Source organism: Oryzias latipes, chromosome 16 (assembly GCF_053564925.1).
Source record: "Oryzias latipes strain Hd-rR chromosome 16, Olatipes_Hd-rR_3.1".
Classification (NCBI taxonomy): domain Eukaryota; kingdom Metazoa; phylum Chordata; class Actinopteri; order Beloniformes; family Adrianichthyidae; genus Oryzias; species Oryzias latipes.
The window spans coordinates 4,764,236-4,787,435 of record NC_136252.1 but is presented as its reverse complement, the minus strand read 5'-3'; the positions used below and the strand labels follow the sequence as shown (position 1 = coordinate 4,787,435).

At 40.2% G+C, this 23,200-nt stretch overlaps 1 protein-coding gene across 1 annotated transcript in view; it reads right to left on the bottom strand.

Annotated features, from left to right (window-relative positions):
* emc2 (ER membrane protein complex subunit 2) overlaps positions 1-13,844 on the bottom strand; it is a 35,079-nt gene extending 21,235 nt beyond the window's left edge. The window contains exons 1-5 of the mRNA XM_004086631.5: positions 13,692-13,844; positions 13,096-13,209; positions 10,345-10,409; positions 9,644-9,729; positions 7,103-7,160 (exon numbers count right to left, since the gene is read on the bottom strand). Coding sequence (XP_004086679.1) covers positions 7,103-7,160; positions 9,644-9,729; positions 10,345-10,409; positions 13,096-13,209; positions 13,692-13,731 — 363 coding nt within the window. The 5' untranslated portion in view covers positions 13,732-13,844. The remainder of the gene's footprint in view (positions 1-7,102; positions 7,161-9,643; positions 9,730-10,344; positions 10,410-13,095; positions 13,210-13,691) is intronic.
* Between the last annotated feature and the right edge of the window lie 9,356 nt (positions 13,845-23,200).

Sequence of the window (23,200 nt, the reverse complement as noted above, 5' to 3'; positions counted from 1 at the left end):
AGATGGGCACGCTTTGTGAGTCAGTGTTATGAAGCTGGAATCTGCTCTGTGGCTGCGATTAAGCCGTGACTCATCCCCTCACTAAGTGGGGAAAATGGCACGCTCCCTCAAACCCCAACGCCGGTCTTCTCGCCGGCGCTCCACACAGCTTGCGCTGCACAACCCCCCCCAACTTCCATCAGCTGAAAAGTGCTTTTTGCTTCATTCCGATGTTGAACTGATCTCAAAGTGGATTAGATTCTCATCAATCTGAACTACAAAGTATTAGCCCTGCTTCTGTGAGGTTTCCATAAATGTTTGGCTCCCCCTTCCAGCTCCTTTTGATACCACTTGAATCTCTTAACAGAAGCCTGCTGCTCCATTAAGGGTGCACTGCCCTGTCACGACCCATTTTATTTATGGACTGGCAGATGATTAAGTGAGGCTTCCTGTACAACACTCTTGAGCAAAGCCATTGATGCTGTGTATGAGTCACGTCTTAGCGGCTGTAAATTTGGGCCTCCTATGACACTGGCATCACAAGAAATCTACCTATCCATCACGTCAGGACAGAAACCTGCCGAGATGCTCCAACCTCAACTGACAAGCAATATTTTAGCTTATAAGAGAAGAAAAGCACACAGGCAGCAGGAAAGCAAATATATTAACAAAATGTTGGCAATTATATTGTATTTTCTACATTATAAGGGACTTTTGCAATGCAATGTGAATAGTGAACAATGCATCTTATAAATGGATTCATTCTGGTTGTATTTACTGATGTCAAAGACATTTTGAGAGGAATACAGCACTCTGTAAAAATGGTTGGTTGTGCATTATTGTGAATACCCTAACACAGCTAATGTGTAGTTGTGTTGTACTATTTTAGTGACAAAGCTGGAAGTTAGCGAAGTCGCAGTAACATTTGTTTTAGTGGTATCAGTCTGTTTCTTACGTGTTGAGACTGGGAATTACAAGTGTTGTGAATACACTAACGTGGCTAACGGGTAGCGGGTTACAAATACGTTCTAGAATAACTTATGGTTTGACTGACAGACTGATCTCAGACTCTTGTCTCACTTAATGTGCCTTAAAGTTCGGTGCACCTTTTATATGACATGAGATTGAAAATAGACCCTTCATTGACGAGTCGCTTTGTAATCTGGTGCAAAAAATATAGTACTCTAAACAGAGAACTGCGAGTTCTTTATGCCCTCAGGACAAAAAAAAACCAATAACACCTGTTCATTTTGAAAGCATGAACATTTGATGTAAAGACCAGAACGTTTCACCCATTTCAGACTAAACGACTAGCATGTGGGATCCTTGCTCAGCTAGGAAAACAAGAAAATCAACAAAGCAAACACCAGTGTCTTTGAATGTGGGTTCCTGCACTTGCTTCTTCTAAAACCAAAGCTGCTCGGATGCTGAAAGGCCAGAAGACTTGAACTGCACTTTGTTATCAGAGCAAATTCCAAGCCACCTCTCTGCCTCCTCTGATCCTTTGGTACAAACTGACATGGATCTGATCCCTCTGGTGTTGCCATTCTTTTTTAATGAGCGTCCTGAAAAGGGTTTGAGTGAGGGCAGGATTATTAACATCATCCCTGACTCTGGGTTACAACCCACCGCAACATTCTTTTTAGAAGTTAATGAGAACCATCTGAGCACCTACCACACAACCATGAAGGTGAACTCGAGAAAGAAATGAGAAACTAGCCCTTTTAAAGATATTGTTTTGTAATATTAAGCTATAAATACTTTAAATTTACAAGAGTATGTACAGTTGATTAACCTCCTGTGATTACTACACCGCTATATCAATAGTAAAAGGGGAAACAATGAATCACTTAGTGCGGCACAAATGAAATTCAATGCTGCTGTAATTGGTAAGTTGATTTAAAGTCAAACACTACACCCTTCATTCTTGTTTGCAAATATGCACACACAGAACCTAACAGATCATATAGTTTACATAAAGGAAAAGTCAACCTAAAGCTGTAGGTGCTGGAACACTGAAAGTTAAGGAACTGCTACATTTCTTGGATAGCAGAATGGCAAAAAAACCTGAACGATTTTTGTTGATTCAACAATTTTGTTAAATGGGTACCACATCTATTCCACAGTCTGCAATTACAACAGCTCAGTTTCCAATCTCTGCTTTGCATTCTGGGATGCCTTGCAAGTCTTCTTTGAGGTCACAAATTTTCCGCCATTCCTTCAGCTCATCTCCTGCTGAAAACTTCAGAGCAGAGCAGAGAAAGCAAGAGCAAAGACCGCCTTCACATCCAAGCAGGTGACATAAAACATGTCCGTGTATCTTGGTACTACTTTTACTCACAACTCCTGAGGACAAGGATTGTGGGAAAAATGTTCCAAGTTAACATCCCTCCGACGGGAAGCATACTTGTGGGTTTTGTTCCATCCCCAATCAAAGGTTTAACTGACAGCTAAGGCTCACATGGGTGGCAGTCTGAAGCATGAGGAGGTCAGGAAACAGACCGATCCCTTTCCGAGGACGTCCCGCCACTCTTTATTAGATCTTTGCCATTTTGGGGTGGTGTCCTGGGATTTACTGAAATGACTACGCCCATTATCAAAACAATGAATGAATACATGCAGAAAACTGTGATGCAGATGACAGCAGTGACAACATGTGTAATTAAGAAAATCAAGTTCTTTTTGTCATCAGTAAATCGGCTAAGTCTGATTTTGTTAGGTTAAGATGTTTAGATCTTCTGAACATCTAAACATCTAAGATTTTTGTTTGTGTCATGAACTGGTGGTGGAGGACCCAAAATGCTGGAGACCAGGATTGGCAACAGGAAACACTTACCGGTAATTAATAAACATGAAACATACAAAACTATGGGGAGAAACAAACTGGTGGCACAGAGCAGATGACCTAACAAGGATGAACAGAAACCAAGACACTTAAATAGGCTGAGGGGTAATTAACTGAACTGAAGACAGCTGTGGATCATGAACTTTAGAGTGGAGTGAGTGACAAATACCAAAAACATGACCAAGAACAAAACCAAACCACTGAATCCTTACTGTTTTCATTTAAAACGAAATAATTCAGCAAACTGAAATGGGAAATTGTTTTAGTTTGTTGCTAATTTGTTGGCCATTGCTTTAAAGCAATATTGCACAGGTCCAATTAAAGACCCACTGCAATGAAAATTGTGTTTTTGATGTTTTTATCATGCTCCTGTGGCATTTTTCTCTTAATGGGGGACATGTACATAAGAAAATGAAGCTTAAAATTGCATTTCTGAGTATGTCTCTATTCAAGCTGTTGTTCATCAGGAGCAGATGACAAAACATCAGTTGGAAAAAGCTTGTAGGTCAGGGGTGGCGAACACGCAGCTCTCGGCCAATAAGCATGCGGCTCTTTGCGTCTCATCATATTTTCTATATACTGTGCCTCATTTCATTGTTTTTTTTTCGCTCTTTAACCACACTCAAATCCATCAGAGGGTTTTAAAAATGAATAATATTAAAAGTAATTTGGCTGTGGGTGTGTTTTAATGCTGCTCCCGACACATACGTGACCACCAATCATTTGCGCGGGTTACGCCCAATGCCGGAAAAATAAAACGAAACATTTGATGTGCGCACAGATTGCTACCCTCATGGTCAAAATGCCTTAATTCAGAGTATAAAGATGAACACAGTACGTTTCTGGAAGAATGGGAAGATTCTTACTTTTTTACTGAACAGAATGGCAAGTCACTATGTTTATTATTATGAGCTTTTAGAAGCAGTAAAATTGGTCATGGCAGTAAAGAACCAAACGTATCCCGGGGAAAATGAAAAACTCTTCCTGATCTGACACAAATTGTCTCCTTTATGAGAAGTTGAAGCTTTCTAAAGTACACATTCAAAACGGCCATCATCCCACTTTCCTTCTTTGAGGAGCTCACAGCAGAAAGCTGCAATAAAAATGAATAAATTGCAGAACGTGACGCTGCTGCTGCACGGAAACTTTACTTTGTGGTTTGAGGACCTGCAGCAGAAACGACCGCAGATCTCTTTTCTCATCGACCCTTTATTGCAGAGACTGACTGCCAGAGATCCCCGCTTGTCACTGATGATTGAGATGAATGAGATGAAATCTCTTTTGAAAGAAGGCCCTGTTACGTTTTGGAGAACGGAAAAATACCCGTGTGCAAAAGAGCTGCTCTCAAGCTGCTGTGATGTTCTCCTCAATATATGTCTGCCAGTCCCTGTTTATTACCTTGAAACACGTGAAATCAAGGCATCGGTCCGTTCTGACTGACACTCGCGTCAAGGAACTGATCAGAGAGGCTACGACTGGGGTTAGCCCTGCCTTCAGCCCCTAAGACTCATGGGAAGTGAGGAATCTTGGGTGTAAAACCATGAGTCAGGGGGCTGTGAGCAGAAGTGAGGTCCATGCTGTTTCGCTGTTTGTATGTTTTTAAAGTAGTGGACTCTAAAACCGAAAAGAAAGGGCACAGATAGTTCTTTTTCCCCGCTGCACTGAGTCATTACAATATTTTATACATTCTAGCAATTATCAGCTTTCAAATTTTATATAAAAACAAATTTTCAAAAGCAAAATTTTTTAATAAAGGTCAGGAATTTAATGTATGCTACACACATCTGAAATGTAATGTATTTAATGTGTTCATTGTGAATATAAATTATTCAGACACCAGACAGATGCTCTGTCCAGATGTTTGTGTATTTGTTGGTGTAAGTGTCATTGAAAGAGGAATGTTGATTAGTTATAAAGAATTACCAGTTAAACACTGTTGGATGAATAGTGAAATATTCAGTTTTTATCATCATAAATCTGACTTCAGAGGAGTTAGTGCCTCACCAGCCATCAACCTCACCATCCGTCACTGAGTAGTTGGGTGTCAGAGAGAGGCAGAGAATGTAGAGTGTTTGTTTGTCTGTGTGTGTGTGTGTATGAGATGAGAGAGGGTGTGTGTGTGTGAGTGTATGTGAAGGGGGGTATTTGACCTCCGGGTAGTCACTGTGTTAAGCAGCATTTGATGTGTGTATTGAGGGTGGACACTTTCCTTGAAATAAACACAAGTACAATACTTGCTGTTGTGTTGTAGGGAGAGGAGTGTGTTATGGAAAATAATATGGCTTTAATTGCATGTTTGTGAGTGTGTGTCTTGGCAGGTCAGTGTGTTGTGTGGCTCTTTGACTCTCACAGTGAAGAAATTCGGCTCTTGGTGTCAAACTTGTTCTCCAAACTTGGACATAGAACCAACAACAGCAAGCTCTGCTCTGCTCCATTCTGCTGCTTCCACTGTCAGACAAATACATCCATGAACGTCTCCGTCTGAGCTGAAATCTGGATCTAAACTGTACGACTGGACAGCTCCAATATTGCTCGCCATTTTTGTTGCACCGGTAATGTTAGGTTGGGGTTGTGAGAGGCTGTAAACTAGAAGGAGAATGCTTAAACACATGGGTGTCGAGAAGTGGGGGTGCGGCAACAGTCCCGCCCACAACTCAAAAGTCAAATTCTAATAAACTCCTGCCACTCTGCAGAAACCGTGTTCTTGAAAAAGAACAGTGTTTTTGATTTGATTTAGGCTAAAACCAGCATAATCATAGCTAAAAGACTAATAGCAACACTTCTGAAATGGATCAAAAGATGATTGTAGTGAGACTTTTACTTCTGGTAATGCGGGAATGCTAAAAGGAGTTTGAATCCTCCAACAAACATGAACCTGCCACACTCTCTCTCTGAAAAACGTTGGAAATATTTTTTTGACCAATAAATGAAAAAAAAAACAGATCACAACATGTGCCAGGTAAAGCTGCTGTGAATGTTAAAAGAATGAAAGAACTGGCAAATAATTGAACTAATAATATTATAACCCTTGACTAATAATAAAGATATGCTGCAGTGAATAAAAGCTGCTTGTGCTCCTCTGAGAAAACGGATGGTCATCATCCCCAAAGCTTCAGCAGTCCAGCATCCATCCCTCTTCCTCCAACTCTTCTACCAAACCTCCATAAAGGTGGTGGGTGTATCAATTTTCCCATCAGTCACAGCAGGAATTTGTCGCCGTCTGGGAGGGGTACAGCAGTTTCCACAGAAAGCTGGGCTTGTTGCAGATAAGCCACCTTTCAAGACCTCAGCCTCCCACACACACGCGCATATGTGCGCACGCACACATGCACGTGCACACATGGAAGCTGGCTGCCAAGTTCCCATGTCTTCACTCCCAACTCAGTTGACTGTTTATTTCTAGAGCATGTAAAAGTGGTGAAATGGACAGATAAAGCATATTTAAATTGGAATTTCAATGTAAAACCAGAAATGATGTTACATCAGATTTTAAGGTATCAAACCACAAACATTCAGTCCCATTTGGTAGCATATCAGGGTACGCGAGCGGGGGGGAATCAGAGTGAGGTAAGGGTTATCGGTTTTTTCAGTGTGTTTGCTTTAGAACTTAGCTGACAGTGTGAAGAATTTCTGCGTGGTGTTCGAAGTAAAAACGCCTCTGATGTTTTTCCCCACATGCTGCCAGCAGAGTACAAATATATAGAAGACATTTAAACTAATCCATAGGTCAGAATGGCACAGGAAGCACAGAACGTCTCTGAGGAAACACAGAAGGGGAGTAGGGATTTAACCAAAACCAATGAAGTAGTCAGTTTGTTTAGGAAAGCCTTTAAAGGACATTTCTTGTGTTGAAACCGTTAGGAGCAGATATGTACCGATGCTCAACTTTGAATCTGAGGCATCAAAACATCAAGAAGTTCAGAAGTGTAAGAAGCCGTTTTGATTTTGCCTCAGCAGGTTTCACACCTGACTGGATGACAAAAGGGAAGGTGCTGCAGGAGGTTAATGGTCTGAATGATTCAGTGTTCAGTGTTCCATTTCCACTAAACATTCAGCACTGGATAAGCCCATGAATCACTCTCTTCACGTTTTTCAGTCGTGAGGGTGATAGGCGGATCAGCACTGCGGTCCAGGCCAGCCGGGCCAAGGGGAGCTTAACTTAGCTAACTCCTACCACTAACACCAAGTCCCTTGACAGATTTTAAGTTCTCAAAAAAGCTGAGACCGCAATCCAAGGTAAATCCCCCCCACCCCCCCATCTTAGTTTTTTGCTCTTACCGTATTGGTGGGGTCATCCTGGAGAATGGCATCGTAGTGCTTGTTGGCCTCTTCATACCTTCAGAGACACAAAGTAAAATTACTTTTAACATGGTCTTGTGGAGTTTTTCTGATGATGGAGGACATGTATAAAGAAAATGAAGCTCAAAGTTGCCTTTCTGCGTATTTCTTTATTCAAATCGCTGTGAGTCAGGCACAACTGAAAAAGAACTTATTTGTGACGTAGCCACAAGCTCCCTACGGATTCAGCCGTCCCCCGGCCCGCTCATGCTCATGTGCACATGAGGAGTAAACAGATGGACACATATGTGCTGCAGCAGGTATCGCTTCTAGGAAGAGAGATCTAGATTTTAGCTGTGGGGAGCTGGAAGCTAGTGTGAGGGCACGTAAAAGGAGAGCTCTCATCAACGAGGAAAGGACTGAAGGGCCGCTGACAACAACTGCCACTTTGCAGAAACTGGCCTAGAAAACGACACAGGTTTTGTATTTTGGCTAAAAATGGCAGAATCATAATTAAAAGACCATTGGAAACGCTTTTATAATAGATCAAAAGATGATCGGAGAGGATCTTGAAGTTAAGCCAACAGTCTGAATGAATATTCATGTCTATTTGGTTCAATTTCAAATTAAAATGCCCCTTTCACAAGAGCTGAATTTAAACAAAAATGAAATTGGTTTATAGAATCAAACTAAACTTTACAAATTATATATTAATTTTTTCAAACCCTTAAATTTCCCTTAAAGGGTTAAATAACTTAAGGGCAAGAAACTGCTACTTTGCTAGATTTTATTGTAGCGGTTTATCATTTTATCAAGTAAATCTTCTTTCTCTTTTGGATTTTCCCATCAGGGGTCGCCACAGCGCAACAACCTCTCAGTCGAGGATGAGTCGCATGGTTAACTTGGCAATGTTTTACGCCGGATGCCCTTCCCGATGCAACCCTCTCAATTTATCCGGGCTTGGGACCGGCACAGAGGCAGAGAAGGGAATAGGGAGCAGCCCGGATTCGAACCCTGGTTTCACGGACGGAAGGCGCCGCAGACCAGCACGAGCTATATTCACTTTTCTACCTACAAGGCCCAAAGCGCTTTACAGTCACAGACCCATTCACCCACACATTCACACACACATTCACACACTGGCGCCAACCTCCCACCAGAGGCAAGGTGGGGTTCAGTGTCTTGTTTGGGGACACTTCAACTCATGGGCGTGCAAAGCGGAAATCGAACCTGCAATATTACGATCATGGGTCGACCGCCCTACCGCTGCACCACGGCAGCCCACGAAGCAAGGCTCCAGGTTTGGTTTAAATGTAACAGCTACCTGAAAACCAGACTAAATTGTTTTGGGAAGGACATTTGGAAAATGAAACTATTTCAAGTAGAATTGTGTGGAATCTGGAATGGAAGTGAATCGGTATTTAGACAGTGATTCCCAGCCCTGCTTCTGACATCTGTCTGGATCTGCAGACCGATTGGTTCAGTTTTACTTCAAACGTTTCTGAATTGAGTTAAAAGAACTTCATTGATACAGGAAACTATCATTTTCACATAATACCCGTAAGCATCCTGGAAATAAAAGCCACGTATGCCTTACTTGTCATTTCAAATCTATAAATAAAGCTTGATTTTTCTATATAAATGCGACCTGTGATGTTTTATGTTATGCACGCTTTGGTAGTCAGACGCATGGCTCTGATCAGAAACCATCCCGCCCAAAGCCTGCAACCGACAGGAGCAACTCTGGTTCCTATTAGCAGGGAGCAGCCCCATTTCAGGCACTGATGCTTTCCTCACATTCACTTTATTACTCAGCCACACTTTGGGAGATTTCAGAGGCACCAGGCAACCCCTCATGGGCCACTTTGATTTGCTTTATTTATTTAGGAGCCAAGTGTGTGGGGGCGTGAGTCCAGGGGAGGGGGCTTTCCTTTCAAGTTGTGTCATTCAAACATCGCCCTGTCTGCTGCCAATAAGGTCCCACAGAGGGGCTTATTTCATTTGACAGTGAGGAAGCAATCACCTTCAATTATCACAGAAACGCTAAAAAACCAATAAAACAGCCAAGGTGACCCGGATGGTCATAGACAGATTGAATTACCCCGTCTTCTGCACAGCACACCCAAAATACCTTCTGTTTATTCTTCTTAGTCAAGTTCTCCATTCTGGCTATGTTGTCATGCTGGTTTTACGGGACGAGGACACAATGAACAGAGGAAAAGATGAGGAGCAGCAAAAAAAAAAAAAAAAAAAAAAAGGTTAAGAATAGAGGAACACAAACCAAAAACAACCGAGGGACCCCCAGAAGAACAATGGGAACCAACCGCTTCCTTCCCGGGAATCCCTGACTCAAGCTGTAGGGCAGCTTGACTCCCCAGCACTGGCCGTTTGCTCCCTCCTTCTCCAGGACACAGCGCTCCAACATAAACACGCCACGCTAACTGCTGACACTTTCTCTCCCAAAGCCGCCCAAAATACAAAACACTGGCTGTGTGCTTTTTGTGTCCTCTGCCTGTGCAGCTTTTGGTAGCGAATGCTTACCTTTCCAAAGCTTCCAGCCTCATGCCCGCTAATCGCTTCACTCTGTGGCTATCTGGAAACTGCTTCCTCAGTTCCTGCAGACAGGTCTGCAAGGATGTGGGCAGAGGAGAAAGAACAATTAGAAACGGCACATGTTCTCCTCCACTCCAGATGCAGAGGATCTTACAAACAAAACAAACGGGTTGACTGGAAGGCTTTTCATTTCTGCAAATGCTTTCAACAAAACACACGTCATCTTCTGAGTGCCGCGAGGACCACTTCACTGTCTCACCAGAATTGGCTGTTATTGTGTTACTCATTTGGGAAACCACATGTGCTGCTGTAAAACGTAGAGCTAGTAGCCGTTTTTACACACTGACTGGAACTTTAAAAATAAAAAAGAAAGAATTAATATTTGACTTTTTTCCCCACATTCTGTCTTAAACAATATTTGGTTATATTTCTCGAAGCAAACTCCAAAATTTTGCCGTAGAAATGTACGACTTCAAATAAAATTAAAAAGAAAAAACCTATTAAAGCCAAAAATCATGTCTATGTTTAACAAACAACTGGATGCTACATCCTCCAAGTCCACTTCAATAAACAGTTTTTCCAAATTACCCACAGTGCAATACCACATGGACTACTGGCTGTGGGGACAGTGTGAACGCTTTCTTGCTTCTGAGGCTCCGGGGGAGTGAGGAAGTGTGGTAACAGCTTACCAGAGCCAAGTCATCGCGACTGCAGTCCAGAGCTGCGATCATCACCTGCTCGTAAATGATCCAAACTGGGCAGGAAAAACACACAAAAACAAACGTGTTGTTACCTTTTCCAGCAAACAATGACAAACTGCAACAAACAAGCCCACTCCTATCTTAGCTTCCAGCTCATGTTGTGTTTACCATTCTAAAACAGTGCAGTTCAAATGAACATGTGTGTGAATCTAGACCAGTTCAGTAACATTAACAATGACCATCAATCCAGCAACACCACAAAACATGTTTGACAATGTCTTCTCAGATGGGTGACAAAAATGTCTTCTGCTGCCGGGGCTGCAACTCAGAAATTTAAGTTCAGTTTTTATAACAAAAAAATCAATGAAATGTATGCTGGTGTTATGTTTACTGTCAATAACAAAATCATGAGTCTGAGTTTATATTTCAAATGTTGGACTACTTTCTGAACAACAGTGGCAGTTTGACAACCCTTTTTTATGCCTACCTATAGTCCATTTATTAAACTTCAGCATTTTTTTGGTTTTAATTTCAACCACTTGAATTGCTTTTGTATTTTTAATTACAATTGTTTCATTGCTTTTTTGTTGTGTTTTTTTGTCGCCCAAATACATGAGAATATAATTCTCCAATCATCAGGCAATAGCTGCGTTTACACGGACAAAAGTAATCGGAATGAACACCTGATCAGAATAAAAATGCCTCATGGAAACACACCGTTCAGAATCCTCCGCCTGATCAGACTCTTTCAGATCAAAATTTCTTTCCAATGGAGAAGGTGGGTTATGCTGATTGTTGATCCGATCGTGGTGCATAGAAACAGTTTATTCCGATCGTGGGTCACTACTGCTCTGGTTTAGGTCACGCATAGACGGCGTGGGACTCCAGAGAGCTTTGGAGCGCCAACAGGACCGGCCGGCTGCTCCACCTGTGTTTGCAGGCAGGGGAGGGTGCTTTGTTAGACCGCTCAGACCGCAGTCCGACTTGGCGAGCTGCTAGACTCAGGAGAACCGGGTCTCCCAGGAGAACTGTGACTCCGAGCAGAGGAGCGGCTTTGGGACGGAGCGTGAGCTGGAGAAGACGGCTACTAAATGCAGAAATGCTGCTCCCCACAGTCCTGAGAAACCGTGCAAAGAATCATGGGAATTTGTGTTTCCAGTCGTGTCCAGACAAAAATCAAGGCTAATGTAATTCCCACGTACGTATGTACGTGCAGCCAAGATGCCCTTTGTGGCACTGACTGCGCGGATTTTAAGTGTGTCCAGGGCTAAATGTTGTTAGCCGTGTTAGCCTATCCTAACCCTTCTTCCGGGTCCATGAGGCCATTAAAAAAATGATGAGTGAACAGGCACTAAATAGTAATAATAACGATAATAAAAAGACGTTTAGAAGATCGTCTCGCTCTATGCTGCGGCTTTGTTTGTTTACAGCCAAACTCAATATTTCTTCTTCTACGGTCGTTTCCGGTATTTTAGAGTTCTGCGCATGTCTAAATGATTTATTCCCATTGAAAGTGTGGCGTGTGTAAACTTTTGTTATAATCTGGGCTCATGCAAACAGTTCAATTCTACTCCGATCAAAGATATTTTGCACATGAAACCGCAGCTACTGTGTGGGGAGTTTGGCTTTTTTCTTTTTTAATTCCCATTCATGCAGCTTCTGGCTAGAAGACTAATTGTGCATTCTAAATGACTTTTCCCAATCTGATTTATCAGGACTCCGTAGGTGAAGCTAACGCCAGATGTTTTTCTCTTTAGATTGAACATATTTATCAACATCAATATTATATGACTAAAATAGGAAAATACACAAATCTGAATCACCACCCCAATAGGCATCGAGTTCTCTATCTGCCCATTTGGTTTTAATTATAACCAGCTAACATGTCCAATGATTAAAATAATGAGCAGTCGTTGTTCTTTTCCCGGTCAGCGGTATTATAAAAATCACTCGAATCAATTTACCAGTACCACTAATTGTGTTTTATTTGGCCCGTTTACATGCACACACAAAAATAAGAACATCATCTGTTGTTCGAGTCAACAGAATCTGCAAAGATCATGTAAACAGCATATTCTCATTTTCCTTACACCTTACAGCAATAAGATAAAAAGATTTCGGTCAATAAACATAGTTTGCTTCCTAATATTCTGATGTATTTCTGCAGGTATTTAAGTTAAAACAAAAGTATCTTGTGTGCAATATTGGAAATTATGCATTTATAATGTAGGCAGAAGACAAAATGTTCAATATCAAAGCCAGTAATAATTGTCTCAATATGAATAATGAATGAAACAACACCAGCAGTGCAGCAAAGTCTTTATGACCCAAAATCAGGACAGCTCTACAGCCGCGGTCTTAAAATGTTTGGAAGACAATAATAACCGGAAGTTTAAATGTCATTTATGCTAACAATAGACTGAAACACCTTAACCGGAGTGTTTGCATTTTCTGCTTTCTGCAGTGAAACTAAGTAAGGACATGTAATCTGGTTATATTTACTAGATTTAGATGTCATGTGAAGAGGCTCATTGGTGTCAACAACAACAAAAAGTCCAGTGTGTGGTTTGAAACAGTACTTTGGCTCCTTGTGACATTGATGTAGTAACACATTAAATTCACTATAGAATAATAGAGTGTGTCAAAAACGAAACTTTACTAAAACAAATACAAATAAAACATTATTTGAACTGCACCTTTTGGTGTTTAATAATCAGTAAAGTGTAGAAGCAAACGTACTGTCATCTCCAAGTTTAGACGCATGCTCACTGATGAGCTCTTCCCCAACTTCCACTATCTGTTCACTGTTCCTGCGGTTATCTTCTCTCCATTTGCGAAGTTTGTCTCTCATCTCTGTGGACAAATCAAATATTAAACTTTGAAATCAAAGACCACCATCGTTCCCTTTAAATACATTGATCTTAACTGTATGCAAAGCTGCACTACATGATCAAACTAACGTTTAATTTAAACACATTCATACACTCCGTTCACTCAGTGTTTGTTGTTAGTTTAGATATTCTGAGATGACAGCTAGAGTTCAGTGATACTATGACAACACAACCTTTTCAAAAAGGCTTCAACAAGAACAGAGAGGCTTTGTGTTGTTCAGAAAAATGTTGCATTCAGGCTCAGATCAGTCGAGTTGGTACATCGTAGCTCACGAAAGCTCTGGAGTTAGCACGCGGAAGCTAACTAGCATTAGCCGAGATGTTCCCACGCTCACTGCGCCTCTCTGTGACTCAAAGGAGACAGCTAGGTCTTTATCTACATTTTCACATTCATGTCAAAACGCCCGGCAACAAGACATAAAAAGACTATTAACGTTTACTTACCCTCCCAGCCCACATCGTACATTTCTGACACAGACGCCATGTTTTCCCATATGACAGCAGGCGAAACAGTGACGTCACCGAAGGCGAAACCACTTTGCTTTTAAAATGGTTTGGATAGGAAAAATTGATTAAAAAATAAAACTCAATCGAACAAGCAACAGAAATACACGTCTAGACAGAGAAAAATAGAATAATTTGTTATTTATTTACTGGAAAATACATTTGCATCCACATACACTTGCTGGTAATTCAGTTGTTAACCATACATAAACACATACATAGACACAGACACACAACATGACACATGAAACTATGAATATTAAGTTTGACAAAAGAAGTTTAATCAACTGCTTGAAAGGGAGTGGAAAGAAGCAAAATTATAATAATTCCCACCCATTTTGCTTTATTTAACTTTTTATTCCTTATGTTTCCTTACATTAATCACACACACACACACACACACACACACACACACACACACATACACACATATATACATATTGTAACAGAACCTTGTTTTCACATCTAGTCTATTTCTAGGTGTTGTAGTGGTGGATAAAGAACAGAGGAAAGCCGTTGTGGTGGATGTGGCAGTGCCAAGCGATGGGAACATCAGGAAGAAGGAACATGAGAAACTGGAGAAATACCAGGGACTCAGAGAAGAACTGGAGGAAGCATGGAAAGTGAAGATGACAGTGGTGCCTGTGGTAATTGGAGCACTCGGGGCAGTAACCCCCAAGCTGGAGGAGTGGCTACAACAGATACCTGGAAAGACCTCAGACCTCTCAGTCCAGAAAAGCGCAGTGCTAGGAACAGCTAAGATACTGCAGGACCCTCAAGCTCCCAGGCCTCTGGTAGAGGACCCCAGCTTGGAGGAGAAACCACCCGCAACAGGGCGAGAGGGGCGTTTTTTTTTTCATTTTTATTTATATATACATATATACACAAATGACTTTAACAAACTGATACACAGTGGGTCAAAAAGTATTTAGACAGTCACCAGTGGTGCAAGTTCTCCTGCTGAAAAAGAGGAAAGAGGCCTGTAATTTTTGTCATAGCTGAATTTGAGAGACAAAATGAGAAAAAAAATCCATAAAATCACATTGTCTCATTTTTAGAGAATGTGTTTATGAACTATGATGGAAAATAAGTATTTGGTCATCTACAAACAAGCACGATTTCTGTCTCTCACAGACCTGTAACTTCTGTAGAGGATCCTCTGTCCTCCACTGGTTACCTGTGTCAATGGCTCCTGTTTGAACTGGTTGCCTATATAAAGACACCTGTCCACAACCTCAAACGGTCACACTGCAAACTCCACTATGGCCAAGACCAAAGAGCTGTCTAAGGACACCAGAAACCAAGTAGTTGACCTGCACCAGGCTGCAATAAATTCTGTAAAAATCAGAAAATGTGATTTTCTGATTTTTTTTTTTCTCATTTTATGTCTTATAGTTGATGTTTACCTATGATGAAAATTACTCATCTTTTTAAGAGGGAGAACTGCACAATTGGTGGCTGACTAAATATTTTTTAGTCAATATTTTTTTACCACTCCCCTCCGACCCCCAGAGGAAAGCTTGGAAACCTGCCATTCTTGTGCTGTCCCTATGATGTACTTATTCCTGATCCTCTCTCTCTTTATACACACACACACACACACATATATATATATATATATATATATATATATATATATATATATATATATATATATATATATATATATATATATATATATATATATATATATATATATATATATATATATATATATATATATATATATATATATATATATATATATGTGTAATTACCACAAAAGACACTGTTGCTCAACATGTAAATACCCAGTAAGTATATTAAAGATATGCAGTATGTACCACATAGGTATGAACCAAATAGTACCACATAAATACACAGTAATTACCATGTAAGTACAGAGTAGACACAAAACAAGTTAGTTTTCCCTTTCTCCCTCTGAGGGGTCTTCTTTCATGAGGTTTTTTTCTGATGATTCTCTATCTTCTGCCTTCCTCAAATCATTTTCAAACAGCTAGTCCAAGCTGCAAAAGAGCTGCAAGACAAGGAAATCTTCCACCAGGAGATAAAAATGGAAAACATCCTAACATAGACTGGCTCAAATGTCCTGCGTGTTCTCCTAATTGATTTTGGCATTAGCAGTTTCACTAAGAACGATACGTCTGTGAAGACTCTCATTCATCCAGGTTAATTCCATCAGAGTAGTAGGTTTAAAAATTGTCATCTGGACTTGGTTTTTAAAGTTGAAAATGGATTTGTCAATTCTGACAGAATTCTGACAGAATTGACAAAGCCGTTTTCAACTTTAAAAACCAGATGACAACCTTTAAACCTACTACTGCAACAAGTACAACTGGAGTGTATGACCAGCTTTCTGCTTCAGTTTTGCACTATTTGAGGACATAGTTAAAGGAGTAGCTCATAATACCAGCACATGAAATAAATGTAAATTTCTGAGTAAAAGTAAGATGCATAGTGACACAGTGATCCAATAACTGAGCTGGGAACAGCTGACAAAAGACACAAAGATGAAACTAAAAAGTGTTACTTTTTTGTGTGTTTCAGAGAACCAACTTCTTGAGACGTCCCTGAGTTTACACATTGCCGCTCTTACTCAGCCACCATGGTGTAGCAGGTTGGAGTGGTAATGTTTAAACTGCTCCATGAACGTCCATTCCATGCAAAGAAAATGTTTCTGCGGGTGGCTGAGCTTCTCACCCTACGGAAGAAGCAAATTTTAGCGGCTTGTGTTCGGGACCTCGTTCTTTGGGTCATGACCCAGAGCTCGTGACCATGGGTGAATATTGGAACGAAGATTGTCCAGTAAATCGAGAGCTTTACTTTCTGGCTGCTCTCTCTTCACCATAACAGACCGGTGCAGCAACCACCTAACGGTGAACGCTGTACCGATCTGTCTGTCAATCTCATGCTCCAGTCTTTCCTCATTCGTGAACAAGACCCCAAGATATTTTAACTCCTCCACCTGGGGCAGGGACATTCCACCCACAGAGAGATGGCAAACTACCGTTCTCCGATCAAGGACCATGGCTTCAGATTTAGCGGTGCTGACCCTCATCCCAGCCGCTTCACACTTGGCCTCAAACCGCCCCAATGCAACCTGTAGGTCCTGGCTTGATGAAGCCAACAGGACAACATCATCTGCAGGGAGAAAATCCCGTGGTGCCCAAACCACAGCCCCTCCGGCCCCTGGCTGCGCCTAGAAAATTTTTCCAATAAAAACTATGAACAAGACTGGTGATAAAGGGCAGCCCTGCTGGAGTCCAACGTGCACCGGGAACAGGTCTGACTTACTGCCGGCTATGTGAACCAAGCTCTTGCTCCGGTCAAACAGAGACCGGACAGTCCCCAGTAAGGCTCCCCGAACCCCATACTCCCAGACCACCCTCCACATGATACCAAGGGGGCACTGTTCCACGACCAGGACGGAAACCGCACTGTTGTTCCTAGATCTGATGTTCGACTATCGGATGGACTCTCCTCTCCAGTACCCTGGTATAGACTTTCCCAGGGAGACTGAGGAGTGTGATTCCCCGGTAGTTGGAACACACCCTCCGGTCCCCCTTCTTAAAAAGGGAAACCACCACCAATGTCTTCCAGTCCAGTGGTACAGTTTCTGACTGCCATGCGATGCTGCAGAGACGGTTCAGCCAAGAAGCTCCCACAGAATCCAGAGACTTGAGGTACTCAGGGCGGACCTCCTCCACTCCTGGAGCCTTGCCACTGAGGAGCTCATTGACTACCTTAGTGACTTCAGCTTGGGTGGTAGACAGCCTGACCCCAAAGTCCTCATTCTCTGCTTCCTCAAAAGAAGGCGTGTCAGTGGGATTGAGGAGATCCTCGAATTTTCCAGATTTTTCAGAATCTCTTTGAGGCCAACCAATAGTCCTTCTCGCCAAACTCCTCCCAGGACCGAGTTTCTGCCTCTAAAACAGTCCATGCCTCAGCCCGTACCTGTCATCTGCCTCTGAAGTCCCACAAGCCAGCCAGGCCTGATAGGACTCTTTCTATTTATGTGGTATCAGTGGATACATTTATGCCGTCAGCTTGATTTTTTACTGTGAGTGACGCCACATGTAAATAATTGGACCTTGCTTACAATAAACAGTCTTTGTACTTAGGGATATCAGGTTTAACTTAGTCCAAGTAGGTAAGAAAAAAATAATGCTGTATTTGTTCGGGATTGCCCATATTTTAGTGGGAATTTTTCTTACTGTATTCTGATTTATAGTGACTGGGAAATTCCATTAGTGACAAGGATAATTTCCACATCCATTTCTTTTTACAGTAAAATCCCACAATTCATTGGTGTTTGTAGTAAAATATCATAAAGGCTTTTTACATTATTTTACTTCTGACATTGCAACAAAGTACTGGCCAGTTTACAGAAATCTGTCATAGTGTAGATAGAGCACTGCCAGAGAGTGTACTTGAGATTTTTTTTTTCTAACTTTGAAGATTCTAAAGATCGCACCACTTTAAAACAAATGGGTTTTTCTTTTTTTAGTGTTAACGTCTGGATTTGAACGATTTGAAAAGTTCTACACATATTTTCCAGTTTATAAATATGTATGAGGACAATCAAATTGGAGTTATGTTAAAGGTAATTTATTTCACGTTGCTTATTTTTTGTTTGTATTATTTTAATGTTTGTGAATGGCCAACGGTGGGGCCATTTAAACTATGTATGCTTATAAAAACATTAAGTAGACTGTTCTCGGCTTTCGTACATATTTACAGAACCCTAACCATGACATAAGAAAAAAGTTCCCTCAAATGAATTATTTGTGGCCAACATCTTAGTATTTTATGCGCATAACTTAGCATTCTGTGGCACAATTTAGAGTTTTGTGGCAAAAAAATAATATTTTATTAGCACCTTGTAGACACAAATTAGTACTTTGTCTTCACAAATTAGTAATTTGTGCCCACAAATTGCCATTTTCTGCTCACAAAGTAGCTTTTTGTGGGCACAAATACGTTTTTTTATGGCCATAAAAAATGATGCTCATTTGTGCCCACAAAGTGCTAATGTTAATAAGATCCTAATTTATGGCCATGAAACATTAATTTGTGCCCACTAGTAGTATCATCAGTTGGTATTACTAAATTGTGGCCACAAAATGCTACTAAAATATTACTTTGTGGCCAAAAAATGCTAAATTGTGCACATAAAATACTAATAAAAACGAATTTTTGGCCATAAAATAGTAATTTGTGCAAACAAAATGCTGAATTGTGGCCACAAATGATGCTTGAGGGAACAATAGTTTATTTTTATTTATTTTTTGTTTGTTATAATGTCATGCCCGGGGCTCCATACATATGTTCTGATCTGTGCAAATGGTGTTGTGTTAATGCAACAGGTCATTTTCAGTGTTGAACAAGTTCTGGCTTCTAAAAAAAAATAATCATCTCTTTTGGAGATACAAATAGGTCTATCACACTGTGGTTCAAGTTTCTCTCAGCTCTCTGTGCACTTAATATTTTCAGGACTGCATATGACATCAGTTGATATGTGGTCAGGTTTTCACTTTAAAACTATCTCACAAGGTCCTCTGGATCAAAATTTCAGAAGGCTTTCTCCATCTACCAAGGTGCTATCGAGGAGCGGAACCGCCATGAGTGGCTTTAAATAAATACCACCAAATGGATGAAAACTGTCTTGTTTTTAGCTTTGAGATGCAGCTGGATGTTTTACCAATGAAATAAGATTATTGATCAAAGGTGCTTGTTTAACTTTGATCTGCTTTCATGCATATGACTGTCAGAATAGTTTTCCTTGTTCTCGAAGCATCATGTTTGATAAACACAAATATTTCCTTCCAAAGTCTTCATATATTCACATTGACTGAAGTAATCACTTACGGATTGAACACTGAGAAATCCTTGAGATGTTGGCTTTGGTGTTCAGATTTCCTTTTCTATCCCACTATTTTGCAAAAGGAAGACAGATGAATTGGGATCAGCGCTATCGAGCAGACAGCATTTTGTTGACTTTTGAATCTAATTATGTCTCCAGTTGAAGCAAGCTGCTTTCCTTTCCTGCAAAAAATACCGTTTTTGGAGTGCATTGCATGGGATGGAGCTCCTTCGTTGTATCTTTGACCGTAGTGTGGCAGAGAGGTTATGAGGGAGAAACTGAAGGACATCCTAATTACACTTCCTCAACCCCTTTTTGCCACTTTACTGATTCATTTGCCAAGAACAATTTTCAGCCAGAGTCAGAGCAGCACTCTGCACATCAGAAAGCCTAAGATTTATTGCTCCCCTGACACCTTTTGCAGTAGTGACTGCTACTCTGGTCCTAGATCAGGACCTTTGCAAATGCATGGAGGAATCTCCTGAGGAGGTTAGCCATTCTGTTGATTTATTTTGTAGAAAAGAAAATTATGACATTTTGCTCTTTAACATTTTCGTATTCACATTAAAGTTTAAGGAATATAACTATTGGTAATGACTTGTTTAAGATCAAAAAATGAAAGAAACTGAGAATCAAATTCCAGAATCACTTTGTGTTTAAAAGAAAACGATGTGCAAATATTTTCCACAACAGATCATGAAAAATACGACTTTGGAAAGAATTACATTTTTTGAATGAGTTACAAAATGGCTATGCATTGTATTAAAAGGTAAACATGCAAAACTGATGTTAAAGCATCAGTATGTAAAAACAGTCAAACTTGAATGAATGAATCCAGTGTTAAATAGCATGTTGGGCACCTTGAGCCCTTCTGTCCTCTTCTCCTCTCGCCCTTTACGCCTCCTGCAGCTGAGAAGCTTTGAGAGCAAATGTTTGTATAGAATAGAATTCATTTTCTGTCATCTTAAATATTCCAAAAAACATTTCTAAATAAAATACCTTTCATCATCATAAACTTCCAGAAAGTGAAGAGTTTTCAAAATCCAAGCCTGACCATCAGTTCTAGGAGGTTGAACGTGACAGACTTTCTGGGACATTACAGAGGATGTGAACTGGACTGTAAACATTGCTCATATTTCTTCCTGCAACCCTGCTGAGTAACGTCTACCTACTGGATGTACAACAGAGAAGTTTCTTTTTTGAAGCTGTGCAGCTACAGCACAGAGGAAGCAGTTTTAGAGGCTCATCAGGATGGCTCAGTAGATCATAAGCTTGCCTTTCCCACATCTCTGTCAGATCTACGCGAAGCCCCAACAACAGACCACAAAGATCAGAAACAAAATGCCATATCGTCACCTTCTAAAAATAATTGCCTAAGTCATTTTTTCTGATTTTTCAGGAAACGCAAAAAACTGAACAGTTTGTTACATATATGATAGTTACTGAGAATTTTAATCAAAATTGCTATGACAACAGATGCCTGTTGACGTACAAACAACAAAGTTACCCGAACATGAAACATGGGAGAATTAAATGACTTTGGGAAATTTTTTAAAAAACATGCCTTCGCGATTTAGGCAATTTTAAGCCTTCTATGTTTTTAAGGAAAAAACATTACCAACAAACTAACATACATAATGCTCCGAAGGAATGTGCATTTCTTCACTTCTCTGGATAGAGAAGTCTTCTTTGTGGGGTTCCTGTCTAATGCTTATTAGTATGGGAAATTGTAAAAGAAGTGATGGGTTTCATTGACTGGAGGTTCTGGAACTTTCTTCTTGATTGTCAGAGCACAACAATCTTATCCATACCAATGGCCCATTTTACATCTGTACCCTTTGTGGCAGTTCTTTCCATACAGAGGAGAGAAGGACAGTCTGAATGGACCTTTCCATCACTGATAAACTGAAGAGCCCGCAAGTAATCCACAGTTGGATATCAAGCTTTTTTGCCTGTAGCCTGAAAAAAAATCTATTAAGTTTTAGGAACCCATTGTGCTAAAGCACTTTCACATGTAAAGGGGATAGCCTTATACTTGCAATCTGAAGTATGAAATATAAAAATGGAAATACGAAAATATCTGCTATCAATTTTTTGTTTAATGGTCCTGAAGAATGCTCCTGGGTCTCCCGTTCCCTCATTTTGGACATGGCCCTTCTTCTTCTACTGGTTTTTTTTCCAAAAGGCACATTTAAACTACCCTGACTTTAACTTTGAAATCGGGCTGAAATCTGCCTGAACTTGCTTTTTCTGGGTATGTCGGTTCCAAAAGACCGGATACGAGTTAGTGTGATTACGCTCAACTTGGTAACCCTGGGTTAATGCACGTGCACAGCAAGTACATGAAGGCAATTTATTCAACCTAATTTCTTACGTCTCCAACTCAATAATTGTTTATACAACTCAAATTTACATATTTATCTTAGTAAATGTCATTTTACTAATTCAATTAAATGTTTTTCCATCTTAATTTATTGTACTTCTTGAACTCTCATATGTCTAAATTAGAGGCTGAAGATATTCTCATTTTTATAAAATGAAAATAAATGATACAGTGTGGATTTACAATATATATTATGCATTAATAATCATGACTCTGTCTTTAACTTCAGTTCTTAAATTAAACTGTTGCACTAGTGGTGCTAAATAAACTCATCCTCTCACTCATGGTGCAGAAAGAAATAAACACAGTAGGACAAAATAGCTAGACAAAACACAGTAAAACCAGCTACAACTAAACAAATTTAGACATAAATCTACACTTGTACCCAGATCCGTCCAGACAGAAAGAGGGAATGGTATCCCAACAATTCCTTGCTGCGGATTTAACAGCAGCACCAAAGTTACACCTACTTAATTGAATAAATTTGAATGAAAGTAAAATAACTGTCTGAAAACTACGTGTTATTTTTAAGCTGACTTAACTAAAAAAATGATTTATCTTAATCGAAGCAAATAAATAAGTTAGATTAAAGTAAAAAAGTTTCTCTTTCCAACATCCATATGTGGTTTTATCATCCTCTCACGGTGGAAAAAAGTATTATCTGAGCTTCTTCATCCACTAAATCATCTTCAAATGGACACACCATGCTGCTTCACCTCTCTGAAAACAAACTAACTTCAGCTAATAAACCCTTTGCAGGGTTTATCAGATTTTTTTTAACCACTGGCCCCTGGCATCTCTATCTCACTCTTTTGGGTGTAAAAGTTATTTCAAACATTTAAAAATTTCAGAGTATTTTTCTGATAATTCCTGGATATTTACATTAAAATTTGTAAACAATTTAATAAAACAAAGGATATTCAGCAGTGAGGCTTGTGATGACTCACACAAAAGCAAGATTTTAGTCTGTGTTTGCTGTTATTGGCCTGCATGAAGGGATTATGCGATTATGGAGGGCAAAATCCTTCAAAATCTTTATCCCCTTTGACAAAAATAATCACAGTAAAGTTAGCATAAAGTCTTGTATGCCTTTAGATTATTTATGGGTGAAGAATATTTATTCTATTTATACCCACTTCTCAAACATTGGTTGTTGTTTTGTTATGGGATGTTTCTGTAAACCAGCTTGTTCTTGGAGTGTTG